The 20405-nt window shown below is 43.1% G+C and overlaps 1 protein-coding gene across 3 annotated transcripts in view; it reads right to left on the bottom strand.

Moving 5' to 3' along the window:
* LOC138067970 (uncharacterized) overlaps positions 1-20405 on the bottom strand; it is a 164501-nt gene that overhangs the window by 84855 nt on the left and 59241 nt on the right. For all 3 annotated transcript variants that reach the window (XR_011142438.1, XM_068951961.1, XM_068951962.1), the window contains one exon: positions 18515-18576. Coding sequence is in view for 2 of the 3 variants with exons in the window: in XM_068951961.1 (XP_068808062.1) it covers positions 18515-18571 (57 nt within the window). In the remaining variant the exon portion in view is untranslated. The remainder of the gene's footprint in view (positions 1-18514; positions 18577-20405) is intronic.

Here is a 20405-nt window from a genome sequence, read left to right as displayed (position 1 = left end):
CTTTCTGGATTTGAAGTGGCAGCAGCCTGTTTCACTTGTGGTTTAAATGCAGTCTGTTCTTTTTGCATAGGCTGCCTCTAGTCCAGAAGTACCCCTGCACTTTGACCAGGTAGGGTCCTTCCTCCTTAGACCATTTTCTCTGCCAGCTATCAAAATTTCACCTCCCTCTCCTTCCCTGGACCATGCTTATGAGGAACATTTCAGAGCATGCTGCCACAGAGGAACAAATCTGAAAAATAATTCACTGATCATTCTTTACGATAGGACAAGCTGAGGGTTAATATTAATTTTCTGCAGTAAAGCAGGACTGTAGTGAGTGAGTGTGGATGTACTCGTCAAATACTCGATGACTAGGAATCACAAACACGGTACTACAGTGCCAAAAGAGATAACATTTTGAGCATGGCTGCCAAAGGTAACAGGGACTGGATTTTTGATCTTGGAGATTCCTGCCAGTGCTGGTGGAAAGGGTGTGTGCAGGGCACGGAGGAGCTACTCCTGCTGGAAGGCTTTCTGCATGTTGTAGCTTCTCGTCCGCATGAACATTAGCACCTTTCAATTGGCTGTTTCATTTATCTCACAGTTCTTGTTCTGAGAACAGTTTTACTGTTTAAGGCACACAGAAAAATTAGCAACTTCAGCAAGATGCCCTGTGTGGATCCCCTTTCAGATCCTGTTGAGAAAGGATTTGTTATGTTCCTCCTTTCACTACCACATGGCTTCTCTGAAACTATACTTCAGAATCAGTGACCGCCAAAACCTCATAAATGATCTCACAATGACTTTTTGTATATGAAAAATCTGTGACCAAAATAGATAACAGGATCAAAACAGTGTAACAAGAGCCAGTGAGACAAGAGAACAGGACTGAGAGATAAAAACATACTGCACTTTAGTTAAAATAGAAAGGTTTCTACATTTAAAGCTCAGGTCAAGGTTTACTCAGCATGAACTTGGAAAATGTCTCAGATACTTCATGCCTCACTATGTAATGACCAAGGCTATGACTGCAGGACAGCACGTAGAAAGGATGGAATAAAAACCCTGTGAACAGGGTCTACTGGAAATTACCTTGTACTTTGAATCTTTGCAGAGCATTTGTTTGGTTTAGTATTGTTTTAAAAAGGCTGGGGGCCCTGAAGCAACACCAAGTAAACATGACCAAATTTAGAGTTCCACCCTGCCTTTTATGGTTCATATCCACCCATACAAATTACAAAAGCTAAGATAAAGATAAAGTTTTAAAGCTGTTAAAGCTTAGATGAGATTTTGTTTTAGGCATAGAGTATTAGTAGTAGTAGCAAACCACTTCCTGAAAAGTAATTTTGGCTAGTAATAGAAGTATCCTCGAGAAGATACGGCAGATCCTAATATAACATCAATGGTTTTATTCATCCCTACTCTTGGACCTCTGGGAATCAGCAAGAAACTTGTCCCAGGAATAGTTTATGGCATCTGTGTGCTGTGTGTGCCTTAAAGCTTTCCTCGTGGTACTGCTGGCCACAGATAGAGAGAGGACACCTGACTAGAGACTGTCAGCCAGATGATACGAAAAGTCCTATTTCCGGCTGATAAGTGCAATGACACTCTTCAAGAAAGATTTGGATGAAAAAAATCGAAGCTTTTCATGTATAGGAACAGGTCTTCGCACAAGAGCCTCAGCAGAGCTGTAGTAACTTATACCAGGTGACATCTGGTTGATTTAGAAAACTGTCATGTGAATGCAGGAAAATGTCCTCCCCTGCAGCTGAAGGTCACTGAGGGACTTACGGGTTATGTCTATGCAACTGGTTGCAGATGTTTACATGTCTGCTTATTTTCCTCAGTCCACCACCACATGAATCAGCTCCAGTTTGTAAACAAGGCAGCTGTCTACATCAGCCCAGCACTGTCTCCACTGCTGCAAGACATGGCACAGGGTGGTGTTTGACCAGCTGCAGGCCTGCAGGATGAAGCAAATGGGGGACCGTCAGCGTTCATTCACACAGACAAGCCCTCAGCGACCTCTCCAGCAGCGCTAAGTAATTAATCTGGGAGCCACATGCATTTCATTTTCAGTCTCATCATTCTTTCACCCAGCTCTCCCACACCTGCCTATTGCTGCAGTGTCCCCACGTTTCTAGCAGGCTTTGCTGGCTGAGACCATCTGATGCTGGACCAGAAATCAGTAAGCATATCTGCCTGTGATTTAGGATGCCTCACGACAGGAGGAAGAGATGTTGGAAGGAGAGCGCCAGGAATAGCTTGTAAGAGGGAATAGGCAGTAGATTTGGGCATCTCTTCAGGATGGGAACAGGGAAGAAGCTTTTTTTTTCTCTTAAAACAGAGAAGGGAAATCTTAGGCAGCTGGAACAGGGTTGGTGAGGGCCTTCCTCAGGATGCTGTGGTTGATAGTACACCAGACTTCAGAAATAAATGTTAACACAGTGCGTGTCTTTTAGAGTGGCTAATAGTCTTTTACAGTTGCAGCATATAATATAACAAAGATCTCAACATCAAAACTGTAACAGCTACTGAAGTTCGGACATTTTCATTGCATAAGAGAGTCTAAAGTAAATCCTTTTTAGTGGAGACATTACGGTAGGAGTTAGCAGGTCCTGGTTTGATTCCTGGGTTTGCTTCAGCTGCTCTGTGGTTTGGGGCTTGACACAATCTCTCTGCACCTCTCCTGGCTGAATCCTCAGTTGTGTCATACCTTACCTAATCAGCAAAACGAGCACAAATCCTTAAACAAAATAGCAGAGTTTTCCCTGATCTGAACAACGAGATGTTTCAAGTCACAGAGAAATTAGGCCCTCTCTGTTTTTGTTTTTCTCTTTGTGTCTGTGAGAGCCTTCTCTCTCACTTCAGGGTATGGAAAGATTAGATCCAAGGGGAATGGGACAAAAGAGAAATATTTTAAAAAAAAAAACAACAACAACATTTAGCAGCATCTTGATAAAAGCCTAGAGGGGGTCGGACTATTCTGTGTCTGTTCATGCCTCATTGCACAACAGTCCTGCGCAATTTGTTATGACTATTTTTAATCTCTGTGCCAACAATTTCACATACGGCAATAAGGGAATTAGTCATAGAAGGCACACAAAAATAGACTTCACAAGTATGCACACAAAGACAGAGGGACAATAATTCAGGGCTAACCTTAATCATTGGCTTAGGATCACTGAGGCTGAAGCCCCCTTCCTGAAATGTTTCTTTTCTTTTGAAGTCTGTGACCAACAGATTAGCAATTTGCTTCATTTGGGGAAGCGCTGAGGACAACTGAAAATCTCTAGGATAGAGATGCAGTTCCTCAGAGTATAATTTAATTTAATTTCTACCATGTAAAATAAGTCAATTGCATAGGAGTTTGCAAATAATGACAAAATAGAAATGCACATTACATTACAACACTGCCTCTGATATTATCTCTTTCTTGGGGTATGGAGATTAGGAAAGGGAAAATGGTAAAAACAGCAACTGATAAAAGCTCTCCTAGTTGCAGAGTAGAAAAAAATCAAAACATAGAATTTGGATCCAGATGACAATTTAGATGTAAACTTGTCACTCTGGACATAAGCTCCAAAGTTCAAGATGTGTGCAGAAGTTATTAAAACTAAGCTCCATCCAAACAGATGTTGCTTTGCCCCCCGTGTTGGGTAGCAGTTCCAGAACTACACTATTCTACACTTCTTTACCCATGCTTCCAAACGGAACATACTCATTTTCAATTTCTACTCATTTCTTCTTTTACTAGCATCATCCTCTATCTCAGTCAATTCTTTCAGCTCTTTAGTCCTCATTTTCATTGCAGAGGGTGTCTGTAAGCCCTGTTGCTCCCTTCCACCCTGCATTTGGCTATATAACCTTGTATATTATATGCTGATGAGGTTGAACCGATGTTTTATCCAATTACAAGAATGCTTTCCCATCTCAGCTGGAAAGATGGCAGCTGACAGAGCCAGGAGTCGAATGTGCTTCCTGTGCAGTTGCATCGCACCTTTACCAGACTGAAGATTATGAAGTGTGTCCAAGTCCTATCCCCCTTCCACCATTTCCAGCTGATGAGTTTCCAGGCAACAGCAGCAACTCCTGTTTTGGGGTTCCAAAACAGTGGCCTTGTACTTTTTGTTACTGAACTTCATTCTAAGCCACCACGTCCAGTTCCCAATCTTGTAAGTAGATGTTTAGAAACAAAAAAATTGTTTTCTATTTGCCCAGCAATAGAAGGAAATTCGTTAGATGAAACTCCTGCTGGTGGTGGGAAGGAGGCTATGCCCTACACCACAGCAGAAGGTACCAGCTATAGTCCCTGCCGGCCTCATCAGAGAAAATTTTCCTTCCTGTTCCCAAATGTGGCCATCTGCTTGGCCAGAAGCGTGGGAGTAAGGCAGACCACTGAGCACCAGAGGATCCAATCTCAGTCGAAGAGCCAGCACACCTCACATGCTCTCCTAACTCCACTTGTCACCCATATCTGATGCTTCAGAGAAAATTAAAAACCCAAAATGCAGAATTCAGCTTGCTCCATGGAGAAAAAAAAAAAATTCCTGACCTTGGTAGATGAGAAACAGAATCCCAAAGCAGCGAAAGAGTATAAATATGACAAAAGATTAACAACTGTTAAATCTCTTCCATCACTTTCTTACCTGGACTTAATTGTAATCCAAGGACTCATACCATTAAAATTCCCATCGCTAAGTCTAAGATTACCCTCAAATAATCTCCTCCTCAAACTCTATCTAAAAACAATCCCACCAGCCATCCAGAAGGCTGTTCAGAACTCTATTGCTCAGATGGTTACAAAGCTTTCTGTAATTTTCAGATTAATTTATTCATTACTAATTAGTCTTGGACTCAATTATCCTTAAAACTGAAGTCATCTCCCTCTTCTTTACTTAGCTGTCCATGTATTAATATAGAAATATGGTATCTTCTCTAAACTTCCCCTCTACTAGGCTAAACAACACTCTCCTCTCTTTTTAAAGAAAAGAATCTCCCAGGGCTAACCTGGCCATCCTGAAAGACCTTCTTCCCCTTTCCCATTTTTTTGTTTGTTTTAAACATAGGGGATCAAATTCTTACTCAATACTCTAAATTCCTAGTAGAGACAAAGAAGCATTAGTGCAATTGTAGAAGCCATTATTAAGACCCCCACTTTAAAGGCTGATACAGCCTACAGCCTTATTAGGCTTTCTTACAGTTGAGTCGCATCATTTTCTGTCCTCCTCTGCCCTCTCTAATGAACAACTTTGCAGGCTATTGCAAAAGTTCTTGCTCCTTTCCTCTTGACAAGCTACTTTGCACTTCATGCTACTGCTTTCAACCCTCATTTCAAAGGACCATCCATTTTTTTCTCCTATATGAGAAACCAGTCCTCCACACTAACAGTATCAATCCAAGCTTTATGCCATCTGTAGACTTCATGACCAAATATCCATATAACCAATGAATTCATTAAATAGGGTTAGCCATAAGAATGATACTATTTTCCATTTGAAAATAATCCTGGCACCTCCTCTTTACAGCTTAGTCCTTCTCTAGCTTATAATTTCCACTGTCATTTCCACCTTAAAGAAGAAGGTTCTTATAAGGTTATGGACTGATGTTTTACTCGATTCTCGATTATGTCCATGGCATTGCCCTTGTCTTAGAAACTAGTTACCTTCTACGAAAAGATATTAAATTTCTCCTGCACTGAGTAGCCTTTGATAAAACTGCTGTTTTTTATCCCCTTTCCACTGCCTTCCCATCCTTAGCTACCCTTCCCCTCACATTTTAAGACTCCATATTTTTGGTGGCAAACTGGGAGGTACGTACATTTCTGGATTTTTTTCCTCTTGTTTTTGAAGGCACGTACGGTTTTTGCTACTCCTCTGTCCCCAAATTAACAGATTAATCAAAACTCTTAACAACTAAATCTGCAACTTCATGTGCCAATTCTTTCAACTGTAACCAAGGAAAAAGGTTACTCAAGCACCATGTTATTTTCATACTGAGTAGTTTAAATTTTGTTTCCGCTCCAGATGTTGAATTTCCCTTGCCACTTTAGTATTACTATTTTAGCATTTAGTAATCACTATTTTTATTACAGATCCAAGCATTAACCTTATACGTGTTGTCCTCCTTAGTGAAAACTGAGGCAAAGCATTAATTCAGTATTCAGTTCATACCTTAACCTACACTACTTCCTTCGTGTAAGCATCTCCACTTCCTCATTATCTCTTTTCCTGTTTATGAGGCTGCAGAACTTTTTCCTCTCTACTTGTTTTCCTTCCATGCTTCAGCAGAACTTTTTCCTCTCTACTTGTTTTCCTTCCATGCTTCATTTCAGCTTTTTATGCATGATGATGCTCAAGGAAACAGGCTTCCTGGCTATTCATGCTTTCTTCCTATTTGACGTAGTTTCTGGATTCACCCTTGCTTGGGGTGTTTACTCACCTGGAGGCATCTATTACCATTCTTTATGGCAATTTCCACTGCCTGGAAATGAAAGCCTAGCTTTCATGCTTTGGCTGAAATCCTAGCTCCTTCCACTGTCAGACACTACCGCTTCAGTTTCAAGGTCAGCCAGATCTTTCTGCATGGCATCCCAACCTGCTTTTGTACTGACATAACTTCCTATTTGTGCCATCGGTAAATTTGATCTCTGCTACTGTGCCAGAATTTTCCCTGGCCAGCGTTCAGAGTCTTTCCAGAGTTTGCATGGGCAGTAGATCTAGATTAGATTAAATTCGTTATAGTTAGACAAAGGCAATACCAGCCTCACTACAGTTATTCCCGGCAAGCCACCTCTTTTGCTTAAGACAAACAGCTCTTTCTTGCAAGCAAATACAGTGGTGCCTATCAGTTCTGAATTAGCATGTCTGATCTAGACATTTGCAAGAAATAATGCAGTCTGCATTGTACAGTCCGAAGCTACATCTGGATCCAAAAATAGTTTAGAATTAACGTTTCATGAAACTAACATCTCTCTTAAATCAGGACTCATCCTTAACTCTCTTGTTTGTGCTTTTCTTGAGTTAGAGATTCTTCCCTAACATTACTCTAAAAGAAGGGGTAGAGTGTAAGATAATAAAGAAACTAGATAATTTTGCAGTCCTAGTATCTAGCTGACAAGATGATAAAACAAAAAAAAAAGTCCCCTCTACAGATGAAGCACTCTTTTCCCTCCTTTACAACACTGCTCAAGTCAGTGCAGCATTGTTTTCTGCCTCCTGCTTCCAGAACAGCCTGAACAAGATTAGCTCTCCATGTTCAGTGGTACGACTGTGGTCAGTGCATGGGTTACCCAGCTCTCATTGCCTCACCTGATAAACCAATGAATCACCTGCTTTTTATTTGCAAAATGGGGGAGTTTAGCTGCATTTTTATCATTTGCATCACAGATCTCAGCAGAGGCCGTGGAAGGTCTTAGGCTGACCAGCCCAGGCTCTGAGCGCCTGCAATATGCAGCCCTCCACGCACCCCTCTGTGGGCATGGCAGGCCACAGCTCACAGCAGCATCCTTGGTAAGAGAAGGATAACCAGTACTTTAACGACAGGCCAGTGGCATGTGCAGTCATGTTTTCAATATAGTGATGTGACTCCCTAGAGTTCAAACATTGACAATGTTTCACAGAAACAGTCTGGAGAATGTGAAACCATGCATGCAGAGTACTGGAAGTAAACCTGCCCTGGGAGGGAAAACCCTGGATATTTTCTCTTGTCCTCAAGGCTGAAGTGAAATGAGGATGTGAAAAACTTCCTGGATGGGAAGACTTCCATCATGTCTATGATATTCCAGCTTTGCCTACACAAGAACAGAAATTTTGGCAGCAGTTTATGAGGAAGAAATGCAAGGAAATGTTACCTTTGAAGCCATCTCATGCTGCTGTGGCGATTCGCAAGGGCAAAGAAAGAAAATTAACGTAACTGTCCCCCTCAGGATGGCTCCCTCAGGAAGGGGATCAGATGGAGATCTCCCACCTCCTGGCAGTTGTTCCAGGCGGCTCTGCAATAGGCCGCTGCCGTTCTGTGGGTCCCAAGTGGACAAAAACAGCTCTGGGCCTTCCTACGCTACCTTTCGCCCAGCAGCAGCAGTTTCCTGGGGAGCATGCAGCTTCACAAGGCTCCGAGGTGTCATTGCCTCATGAAGAGAGAGATCTCTGCCCTATTTCTTTCAATCACCTTGCTGGTTTTGTGCAGCCTCCTTTTAGGCCTGAGGTCCACCCTTTGGGAGGATGTACGGTCCCTCTGATGATTCCCTCAGTCTGTCTGTATTTCAGCTACCAATCTTTAACAGTCCCCTGCTCTATGCCAGCTGGGTGCACATCAGGACTGGGATCTGTGCAAGGCTTTTGTTTACTTCATGCCTGTAAAGCATCTTGTGCAAGGTCCCAATCTCAGCCCACCCAATGTGGGCTCCACTGTAGTTTGAATAATACTGGTAATTCTTCCTTCAAAATACCTGTGTCGCAGCCCTGGCAAGACAGTGAGGCAAAGCAACGTGGTTGAAGTCTATGCTGCCCTGCTCCACACGGGGCTGATGGAGCCTGGGGTCCTACCCTAATGTTCTGTATATTCGTCTCTGAACCTTGACCTGGAATGATTTTCCCTCCCCTGTACTGCCAGGGACTTTCACTACATCTTTTCCTTGGACTGCAACTGCTGCCTTACTCTCCTGGTTCTCTCAACTCCTTTTAGATATTCACACTTCTCATTTCACTTGTCCTCCCCCTTTCTGTCCCCTCCCTTCCTCACCTATCTTTTATATAATCTTTTCCAAAGTACTATGGAAACATCAATTCATTCTTGTGCTCTCGCCTCCCTCTTTACAATGGGCAACTGTGACATGTCCGTCTTCTTTGATCTAACCGCTGATAAATGTTGCCACTGAAACCAGGATCGCAGAAGAAAAATGACTGCATATAAGCAGGTAGCATGGAGCAGCTGGAAATGGCCCTGTCCCTTTGGAGAGGAAGAGCCCTCCTCTGGCTGGCTATGTCCCTAACGTCAATGGGGCTGTGCTTTGTGACCCAAACTATGTTTGCTATGTTGATGAGGAGGTGAAAGACCCTTTTTCCCTAGGAAGTCTATACCTCAGCCTGATACTATAGGGTTGTGACTGATCAACAACCCCTACAATGGGAGAAGGCTCAGAGGGCAAGGTGCCCCATAAATCTCAAGGAGAGTCTAGGATGCAGCTCGCTAACTGCAGCTGTTGCACAGAGAACTGATGTTATCTCAAGACAAAGGGGACCAAAGGGTGGCCTTCGTCTTAGACAAGCAGCCATATCTGTTACCTGGACCTGGCGTAAGTTTTTTTTCCTGAGCAGACTAAAAGGATGTGAATGTCTCCCTGAGATTAGCCAGACCAGCATGGGGGAAGTGTATATGTGGCTCAGCCCAATAGAGAGTATAAAACCTCAGCTAACAAAGACACTTTGAAGAAAGCAACGGGCTTGAGCTGACATCAACCCACGTATTCCTTGCTGGCGATTGGGGACGCCTAGCATCGTGATGGTGAGCATATTTGAGACCAGTAATGGCAATCACATTGGTATTGTGATTGAACTGTCTAGCTAGATTTTGTTAAGTGTATATACTTCATTTGTGATTTCAGTATATTGCTGAATCACTCTGCTAAATCAAAAATCCCATGTAACATCAAATTTCCGCCCCAAATAAACTTTTATATTAAACATAGTCCACGCATACAGAGAGTGCAATCTAAAAGAACCTGGTCAGAGAGTACTGGACTCTGACAAGGGTTTGTGCTTCCCTTCAGTCCTGGGAAACTTCTCAGGGTAAATGGAGACTGAGTCAGCAGGTTTGTCTGGAGAAGTGACTCAGGATGACATCACCAACTTATGACCCCAAGGCTTGATGCCCTAGCAGCGTGCTGGGGAAATCCCTTTACAGAGAACTAGGAAAACACTAAGGCTAACTTCTCTCATCTTCTTACTCCTTTCCATTCACTTCACAGTTCGCTCCCACCATCTGTAATTCTAATGCGCACAACCAGAGACAGCTACACTCCCAAAAGCACGTACCATTCAGCGGGGAAGTTAAATATTGCTCTCCTCAGCTTGAGTAACAAAAGGATTTCAGGTCCTTTTGAGGCAGTGAAAGATAGATAATGGAATGAACAGTCCAAGCACAAGCAGCATGAAACATAAATACTCCCTAGCTGTAATAAGACCGTAGTGGCAAGCATCACACACCTGATATTTGGCAGAGCCAGCAGGAGCTTGGTGTCTGTGACCATAGCTCCAGATACCATTCCTGTTTCCCCTCAGATTTGAAGCACATCGTGCAACCATGAACCACCAGCTGAATACTTCTGGCAGCAAACTCTCTCTGTACTTAGAGAGGATTGATGGATGGAAAGAAGGTGTAGGCAGGGCAGTGCATCTCTGCAATTCCCATACCTGTTATGTGCTGGGACTCAGAAGTCCCCAGGACAAATCTCAGCCCCTCTTTTTAGAGATTGTCGGCAGGAGCTTGGCTGCTAGGGAGTTGGGGCAGGACTGCTCTCCTCTGAGGCATTATCCTCCATGCCCCAGCATTTCTGCCCAGAATTGTACCCAGAGAGCGTGATCTGGCCTCTGAACACTCAGCAGCACAGAGCTGCTCCAAAGCTCAGCTTAGGAACAGCCAAGGCACAAATACAAAAGAAAACTGCTGAAAGCAGTTTCCAGACTTCCTTTCTTATTGCATGAGCAATGCCTCGTCTGGAAAGTGGACATCTGGAGAACCTGCAGATCTGGGATGAACCACATACACACACACACTCAGACACAGTTCTACCATCAAACAGAAAACACACCTAACTCAGCTTCACCTTCACCTCAGCTTCAGCAACTTCCTACCATTACCTCTCTCACTGCACTCTGCACACGATGGGACAAAAGTCAGCTAGGCACATTTATTCTCTAATGGCTGTTATTTAATAGAGAGACAGGTATAAAGTTCAGACCTGCTCTGTAACCTGGACTGAATTCTAGGCAACAGCAGCAACCCCGGAGCAAGGCTGCTGGTACTTGTTCCACCAGCAACCACTAAAGAGAGCAGCATATCCAATGTGTTAAACCACACACCACCCTCACAAATATCTCCCTCACAAATCATTGCCTTCACAAGAGATGACCATCTTATTCAAGAGATGACTTCCATGATGCACCGGACTGCTTCAAATGGAATTAGTCTCCCCCCACTTTTTGACATCCAATAGCTGTCCAGCTTAATTAGTCACCTAAGCTCTTGCTAAACAATGGAGATAGCCAAGTATCCAGAGAGAACTGACTATCCATCACCTAGTTTAGGGTGAGAGAAACAATCCTCTGGAAGTGACTTTCTTTCCTTACGGACTGCAGATGAAGCCTAGATGACTAGGCAGTCAGTGTCTAGAAGCCTGAAGGCAGCTGTGAAGAATTGCCCTCCTAGGAGTCTCTGCCAGCATACCTGTCACTGATCAATGCTGCAGCTAAGAATTAATATCCATTTTGACAAGGACAGTGGCATAGCTGTAGGAAGGTCTATCAAAGAAGATCTGCAGCTGGTCTTTGCAGATTTTAAAACTTTACTTTTACAAACATGTCAGTTTCATATGACAATGCAACCTAGTTCCACAGGAAAACTCGTGGGATGAGTGTCAGAAAGTTTGAAAACCACTGGCCTACACTGAATGGAACGAGAAGATTTGCATTCATTTTCTACCTTGACCACTGGCTCTTTTGGTGACCACTGCAAAGTCATTTGTTTTGGAGGCCAGCAGCCCTCAGCACAGATGCTGCAGGCAACTGCAGACACATTTGGAACAGAGGTGCCAGGCTAGGGCTCAGATGAAGCTGAGAGCTAGAAAATCTGGAGAGAGGCAACATTCAACAGCTTGCAACTACAGTTGGGAGCACCGACCTTGGGTAGGTGCAAGACAGCAGCAACTAGCAGGTCAGCAGCATTACAGCTCTTTCAGAGCTAGCACCCTCACAGAGGTCCTACTGGCATGCTTAGTCTCTAACGCGGGCAGAGGAACTGCCTGGTACACTGTCTGGGAATAGCTACCAACCAACCACGAGCCACCCACTTCCTCTCCATTCCCTGCCTTTGACAAAATTGAGCGAGTTTCTGATTTGAGAGTAAATTAACCCTGGAACAATTTATTGGGGAACATGGTGAACTGTGCATCAGCTGCTTCTTCATCCAAGACTCATCCTCTTTACAAATACTTGGTCAATTGAAGCATAAGCTACAGGTTTGTAATGATCCCTCCTAACTCCAGAACCTTGCTTTTTGTAATTCCCTGAATATTTTGTCACGCGTGGTGTTTTGAAATCCCAGCTCAAGCATTTGTGGAGTAAATGGCTGATTATATTAAAAACCCCAAGATGCATTCAAACTGATTTTTAAATATAAGCAATGCTGAAAGCCAAAGACTGAGGTACCACAAAACAGACAGCGTTACACTAATTGCAAAAACAAAACAAGAACATTTTTAAGACTTATCCACAGATTCCAGCACGGATGCTTTGCGTTTGCCATCAGCCTCTCTGCAGTCAATATGAAAAATGATGAGATATATCAAACCCAGAAACAAACTGAAAGCAGAAACTGAGACACTAAGTATGTAGAAATCTGAAGAAGACCTATTATGTAATTATTGTTACTGACACAGAAGAAACTGAAACAGATGATTTCTACATCAGTATAAAATAGGAGAAGCCGCAGACACAGTGCTCCTTCATACACAGACAACTGTAAGCCATACCAGAAGGAAACTGAGGAGGAATAACTAATATGCAAAGCCAATAAAAGGAAATATTCCATCACATAGTGCAGAACTGAGTACAGAGCTACCGGACTTGAGGATCTTTGAGGCCGTGACTTTACCCAGGTTCGAAACACTATTTAACAATCAAGAATAAGAAGAAGCCTTAACAGTAACAGTTATACAGCACGAATTCCAGTCTACTAAATACACATACTCAGCAGAGGCAGGGAAAAATGAGCGAGGATAGAGCATGAGGGTAAGAGGGTCAGGGTGTTGCAGAAGGGCTAGGAGGAGTCGGTGAGGTGTCAGGAGGAAGAGGAGAATTTGGTTTCAGGGGTGTGCTTGGAGGGCTCTTTGTCTGCTCCTCAACTAATGTTTCTTTTCTCCTGGCTGATCTGATCCTTTGGGGATATCAGTACTCTTCCCCTGCAGGACAGCTTGCCTCTCTAGCATCTATTTCTCCTCTCCAGGTCCCTCTCGTATCTTCAAACTAAAGAAGATTCAAGATTGGGAGCCCCTGAATAGACAGTTTAGAGGACCATGAGGCTGCATCAACAGCCTTAATTGCATCCTGCCTCCTCTCATACTGCAGCATTTCTTCCCATCCTCATATTCACATATTATTTAAGAGCAGGAAGACTTAAAAGCCAAAAAATGCCAAAGCATTCAACCACACTCAGTGCTGGCCCGGAGACACAGCTTAGCTGCCTATTTGTTGAGCACTGCAGCCAGTGAGAGCAGCAGCAGGTGGGAAATCTCTCGCATATTTTCAATCCATTTTCAAATTGTACGTTTGAAGCTGAAAAAGATCTCTATTTCACAGATGTCAGAAGACCCTTTGAGAGTAGCAGAGCATTCCATTATTTGGCTAATAAAAGCCTCCTATAAATAAAAACTGGAAAATCACACACAATCTCAGCTTCTTTAGCTAAGCACACTGACAGCTAGTTTTCATTGGCACTTTTGATGCCTGAACTACTACCCTCCAGGCTTTGACCGTACCACTGTAAAGAACAGTTCTGCCTCAGAGGTATTCACAGATAACTTAGTTTTGTACTTCTTGTGGTAGCAGCTATGTCTACACAGCATGTTTCTGAGCTCCAAAACATGTCTCAATCACAGGTCATTTACACACAAGTCTAGCTTGTTTAAAATGTCAGGACAGAGCTTGAATCCCTGGGAAAACTGGATCTGTATTCAAAACTATAAATCTTATCATTGTAGGGTCAATACAATCTTATCTTTACTATTAAAGCCAGGGTAATCACCTGGTGCTTTATCGCCAGTGTTGAGGCACATCAGTTGCACTGAGGTTACATAAATTATTGGTTCCAATAGCGTAAAAACCATCAGTAACCCAGCTCATTGGAAATCAGGTAAGTTACTGAGGAGCAAACTCCCAATTTTGTCATTTAACAGCTGGGGCATTATCTGATTCTTGTGACATGAAAACGTCAAGCTGTTGATGAGCAGAAGACTGGAACGATATTTTCCATGGTAGAAGTGGTAAGAAGAGCAATATTGAGAGAGTAAGAAATCTGCTCAGGAGTCATGGTGCTTCATGGCCATTCTTGTGGTCTGTGCCACAGTTTTGGTTGCAGAAGCTGCTGGGTGATTAGACTGAAAGTCGGAAATGTACCTTTCCAGACCCGTCTTTTGGTGCTGCTGCCAAAGCCTGAATGAATTCTAAATTTACAGACACACAAGGGACTTTTCTGCTCATTTCATCATGCAGCCTTTGCATACAAACAGCACTGCTCACAGCCGCCTGTGTATTGCAATACAACTTACTAAAAAAATTTTTTTAAGGGGCTGAGCACCTATCCTCTGGTATCTCAGAAGATTTCACTTTGAGGTGACTGCTAGCTTGCATTGTGGCAGTTCCGCTTTCTATGCACAACATGAGTCATTAACTCTTTCCTTCCTGCGCTCTCACTTTTCCCCCTTGAAGTATTTAACTACAACACAGAGATAAGGAAAGCAGGATACCTGCCCAAAGACCATGCTAGCTATTCCAACCGTGTCTCATTCATACAAAGATCTTTCACTGCTCTCTTCTGCGCTTCTTCACTGCTCAGTTTCTTTGGAAATTGTCCACAGAACTAGTTTGTGAGGGCGTGTATGTATCTGCCCAACGCGGCAGTAGGTGGGGACACATTCTGTTGGCACAGTGTCTGTTTTCTATGCTGGAATAGCAAGAAAACTTGGAGGAGATCCCTACAGCACCATGCTTTCACACAGACACGCTTACATACAAGGATGCGAATACAGCGGAGTTTATCACATAGGAAAAGTTCTTGTTTGAGAAAAACCTAGCAGCTCACTACTTCCGCAAGCATCAGTGCCGAAACAGCACTCTTCCTTCGACAGAAGGAAGGGGAAGGGGATGGGACCAGGAGTGCATTTTTAAGGACAAGGCCTTGCTACTGAGAATATTTACCCTGTGTGTATCTGAGCTGCAGGTACTTTGGCAGCTAGGTATTTTGGGGAGCCCTGAAACCTGCCCCAGCCCTGATGCTGTGCCTAGCTCTCTCGCAACAGCCACGACACTCGCCTTGCCTTGGAGAGCTCTGGTAATGGAGATTTGGCAGCTGCCATGGATGGCTGCTTCCGACACCTCGCCATCCTTCCCACTAAAAGGGATTTCTAAGGTCTAACTTGAACCTTCCTCTATGATGACAGCTCATAACTTTTTGCCGTATCCACCAGGGATGTGGAGAACAGTTTATCTTCCTTCCTGCTTGCGCTTATTTGAAGACTATTACGATCTTCCTTCTTCTTCTCTTCTTATGCTAACCAGCCTCAGTTTATTTGAGCTCTCTATAAAAGCATGTATTTAAGACCCCTTGAAGACCAAGCATGTTCCTACTCCATGTTAGAGGCAACACCCTTGAGCTGTTGACTATTGGCCACAGTCTTTATTTCTAGTGATGACACGAGCTGTGACAGGAGCTCAGCCTCCCGACGTTGGAATGAAACTAGCAGCCAGGAAGTCCTTAATTTAAAATTAAACATATTTGATCTGATGTCAAAGACAAACTAAAGGTGGGACTGCACATTCTCGTTCCTCTCTGCAGGATCTACACAAGGCAAGTTTAGACAAAGGAAAGGTGTTGTTGACAAACACTGAATGAAGCACTAGAAGGAATTAATTTATGTTTCTTGCAAATTTTTTCAGGATCTCAACTGGTTACACCACTCAGGAAGATCGCAGATAGGCTGTTTGGGACAATGTAAAGAAAACAGCTGTTCAGGAGGCAGCTGTAGGCTGAGGAAGACCAGGAAGATGAGAAAGCAGAAAACACTGACAGTGCATTACCTGCACATCCCAATGGTTGTGTGGGACTTCACTGCTGTGCCTCCCATCCCACTTGGTTTTCCTTTCTCCAGGTTTGCTCCTGCCTGGTCCCCATGCTCTCCTCATCCTGGCCCCTGCCCATCACCTGGCCCTTTGCTCCCCTCCAACCTCCTGCCAGTGCTGCCTCCCACCACCAGACCCATGGACACCTCCACCTCTTTTTACACCAACACAGCTGCACAGTCTGTCCTGTTTCTCCCCGTACTACTTTCTTGTGTTACTTAGAAACTAGCAGCCCCCAAAAGAGCGTTGAGAGCCCAAGGCAACCTCTTGCCTCTCAGTTCTAAGTAAAATTAAGATTGCTTGGCTGCAGAGGAGAAATTACACGGAAAATCCACAGCTCAGACATGGAGACAGACTCACCTCAAACACAGACAGAATTGCAGTACTTGGCTGCCATATGGGAATAAGTGTTTCTGCTAAGGAGACAGACAGATTTTTTTAGATCTTCATAATCTGTCTGGCTTTGGGTTCATTTTTGCTTTAATTGCAAAACTACGTGTTCCTGAAACCTCCATAATTTCTCTGCCAAGTTCAAACGTGCTCTCCAGAGGCAGAGAGAAAACCCTGATCAGCAAAGTAGCTGACGAATGAGATATGCAATGGGCAAAGAGTGCTCCCTCCATCTCCAAATAAGAAATGAACTGAACTGTTGTAGCTACGGCTTCAAATAAAATCTGTAAATAAAGTTTCTTCTGATAGGAAGTGGAAAAAATCCATGTAACTAAATTTGGCAACATTTAAATGGAAAGTATTCTCATTTTACATCATTTCCCACAAAAGAGGAAAGACTGTGAAAAAGTCTAGCAATTACTAACCACCTCCTAATACTGGAAATTTGTGTCTGTTAGGAGAAAGAAGAAAAGCTTTCAAGACTCTTTATAACTGAAAAATAAACAGAAGTATTTGCAAATGTTTGAGATAGACCTATCCACAGCAAAACCTTAGTTTGGGATTTCAGTGTGTACACTTCCTAAAAGACTCCAGCCACAAAATAAAACAGCAGAGACTGAAGTTTAAAAATAGCTGTCTTTCCCCAGATATTTTCAAATACTTTCAAATATTTTCAAGATATTTGCTTGTGCTAACTTTGACAGGTGAGACAGGTGCTCCTCACATTACAGATAAACGAAATTCAGGGTGAAGGGTGAGATGATAAAGTTTGCTGATAAAGTCACAATAGTCAGATTTGAAGGTGGCTCTGAAGAGCCACGGAGGGCTCTCATGGTCCAGAAGTAAGTGGATAAAAAATTAGCAGATGAAAGTCAATATCAATAAATGCCATATAATACTCCTGGGGAAGAAAATCTGCCAATATACACACATGCTAATAATTACTAAATTTCTTGGGAAGGAGACCTCAATGTCCTCATGGAGGACTCTGAAGACACAAGATCAATACTCATGAAAGAAGGCAGAGTATTAGGACCTTTCAGAAAAATACACCACATTAGTACGCTAGTCACAGTGCAGCCACAGTCTGTATACTGTTTGCAGATCTGTTAACCTTGTCTTAGGGAAGATACACTAGAATTAGAAAGATAGAGGGGCAAGGTGGCTTAGAAGCTGAGCAGAGATTAGGCAAAGACAGACTTCTCAGTTTGGAAAACGTTCCCTGAGGAGGAGCATGCAGTGGGCAGACATACAACTAACTACAAGGGATAAGAGGACGTTCAGTAGAGGAGGATTATTCTTTATTTCTCAGTGCACAAAATTTAGGAGCAGCCAGTGATGCTTTCAGGCAGCAGATATAAAAGAAGTCAAAAGAAATGCTTCACCTTACAGGAAACAACTAAACAAACTGTAGAAACTCATTCCCATGAGAAACTGCAAAGGTAAAAAATGCTAGCAGGTTCAAAAAGGAGTCGGACAACATAATATAGCCTCCCAAAATCTGCAAAGATTATGTCCATAGACGTGATACAACCTCCCCGAACCAGAGATTGCGGGAAATAAACAGTGTTTACGCTGTTCTCTCCCTAAAGTATTCCCTGTTAGCTGTTATCAGGGGCAGAGCCTGGGACCACGTGGAGTTTGCTCTGATAGTCTGTGGGCTCGCAGAAGAGCCCTCTTTCTTTAGGTGGTACATTTTCATTTTTTCTGCAATTGGCAAATATTTGGTACATATTTTTGCTTTTCCCCTGTTAAACACAATTCTTCACCCAGCTTGAATTTTCACTTCCTCATCACTCCAATATCACAAGAAAAAGCATTCACCTCCCGGAGAAGATGGGAGGGTGAGAAACAGTCTTGCACTTGCTTGTCTCTCCTCTTATACAGATTCAGACACACACCCTATACTTATTTTCCAGAAAACAGCAACTTTCACTAGAAAACACCTTTGGGAATTTTGAAAGCTCCAGATGATATTTGAACATGAACTTTCACAGTTCCTACTGGAGAGTTAGCGTGACCCAGCCTCTTACCTGGGAGAAGAGCGTGCATTGACGGGCATTCAGTTTTCTGTAACTCAGAAAGGCCATCAGAGCTGAAAGGAAAAAACAAGGGGAGGTCACAGAAACATCTAGCAACTCTTAGGAAGCTCAACATACCTATTTGAGTATGCTGCAAACGCAGCTGTCTGCAAAGAGGTTAATCTCGACACAAGCAGCTGAACAGCTGTGAGAATGGCTAATTCCCTCTGAATTAAGCTGAAGTACTTTTCAGGGTTTGAGTTTTACAAAATTAATCAATCTCAGCACCAGTCCAGCCTGGGAGTACCCGGTTCCCACAGCCCATGTCCCAGGGGCTGCTGTGAGAGACGCATAGGCAGATGGGATTTTCCAGCTACACAGGATTTGGCCAAATAACGTCAAATTACACAGCAAGGAGTTTCTTGCTGTGGGAGAAAGATGTCAGAAAACCATAAGCATGTAAAGCGTGTGTGCAAATATTAGAAATCTTGCCCAGTTCTTCCCTCCACAGGGGACACTGTGTTCCCACTGCCTGGCCGACAGCAGGTTAAGCTTTGTTTGTGCAGGTAGGACCTCCTGGGCTCTGGCTTTAGGATAGACTGTAGGGAGCAGTGGGAGCAGGAAGAATCCAAGTTGCTGGTTTTGTGCCTGTGGACGTAGATAGTGCCTCCTACCACCCCAGTGGAGCAGGGCCTGTTTCCAAATTCCCAGTCCCCACTGCCCACATGGTAACTTATTTCCTGACATTCACCCACTGGTGATCAATGGACAAAGAGGGAGAGCAGAGGGGCCCTTTCACAGATGACCTTGAAATCATATTTGCATAAACTTGCACCATTTCCTAAATGCCAAATCTCCAGGACACCTACCGGCAACAGAAAAGAGAAGTGCTACTTGTTAAAAATCGTTTGCTGTACGTTTTCGTGTTCAGTTCTTTTGTCTATTGCTACAACAGCTCCCCATGAGATGACTAGTTCCTTCACAAAACTTGAACAGGAATATTCAGAATTTGCAGTATGAAATACAGTCTCAAATTTAGTTGCAGGTCTCCACAGACAGCTAGTCTTTCTCTCTCAGAACCAATGAAACAAAGGAAGACTGAACCTAGAGTTATACAGGAACTTAAAAGCACTGTATTGTAATTTTATGACAGTTAAGATATATTTAAGTATACCTGTCACTCTACCTAAAGATAGGTAGAAAAGATAGGTAGGTTAAAATCCAGCCCTTACTGAAATCAATGGAAGTTTTGACATTAACAGGAGCAGGATGTCAATCCAAACACTTAGACGGACAGAGAAAGATACAGACAAGCAGGCAAGCGGCAGATGATGTTCAGGAGGTATAGCATTAGTTGTACTGAATCAGGGCTGTATTGAGCGTTGTAAGATTTTCTTTTCCAGTTTTGCTTTGCTTTCTTTAAAGGAGAAAAGATTTGCTCCTTGTTATGTTTGGATAGAACATAATGCCACTATTATTTTCAAATGGGAAATAGAGTTTCCACACAATCGAGCGCCTTTTTTTCTTTTGCAAAAACTTCAACTTTCTATCAAGAAAATTATAAAGCAATTTTTGGTCAGGTCACTCACTTCTAATCAGAATACACTTCTAATCACTTTGCTGAACTGAGCTACAACTGTTTCATTTCCAGACAGTATCACAAAATGCAAGACTACACTCCCCTCGCAGTCTGGAAAATGTTGCTCTTACTAGCCTCTTTGGAGAACTGCATTTCTTGTAACATTACAGAAATTTCTAATTGAATCAAGCTGTGTTGTGTGCAGCAGGAGCCAAAATCACTGTTGGGAGCTACTGGCTCACAAGAGAGTCTGTCTCAGAGATAAAAATGGCAGGAGCATGCTCAGAAGTTGGAAGTCTCATGATCTCTTGTAAACTTGTATTT

This window comes from Struthio camelus, chromosome 8 (genome assembly GCF_040807025.1).
Source record: "Struthio camelus isolate bStrCam1 chromosome 8, bStrCam1.hap1, whole genome shotgun sequence".
In the NCBI taxonomy this organism is placed as follows: domain Eukaryota; kingdom Metazoa; phylum Chordata; class Aves; order Struthioniformes; family Struthionidae; genus Struthio; species Struthio camelus.
This window is presented reverse-complemented; position numbering and strand designations above follow the sequence as displayed.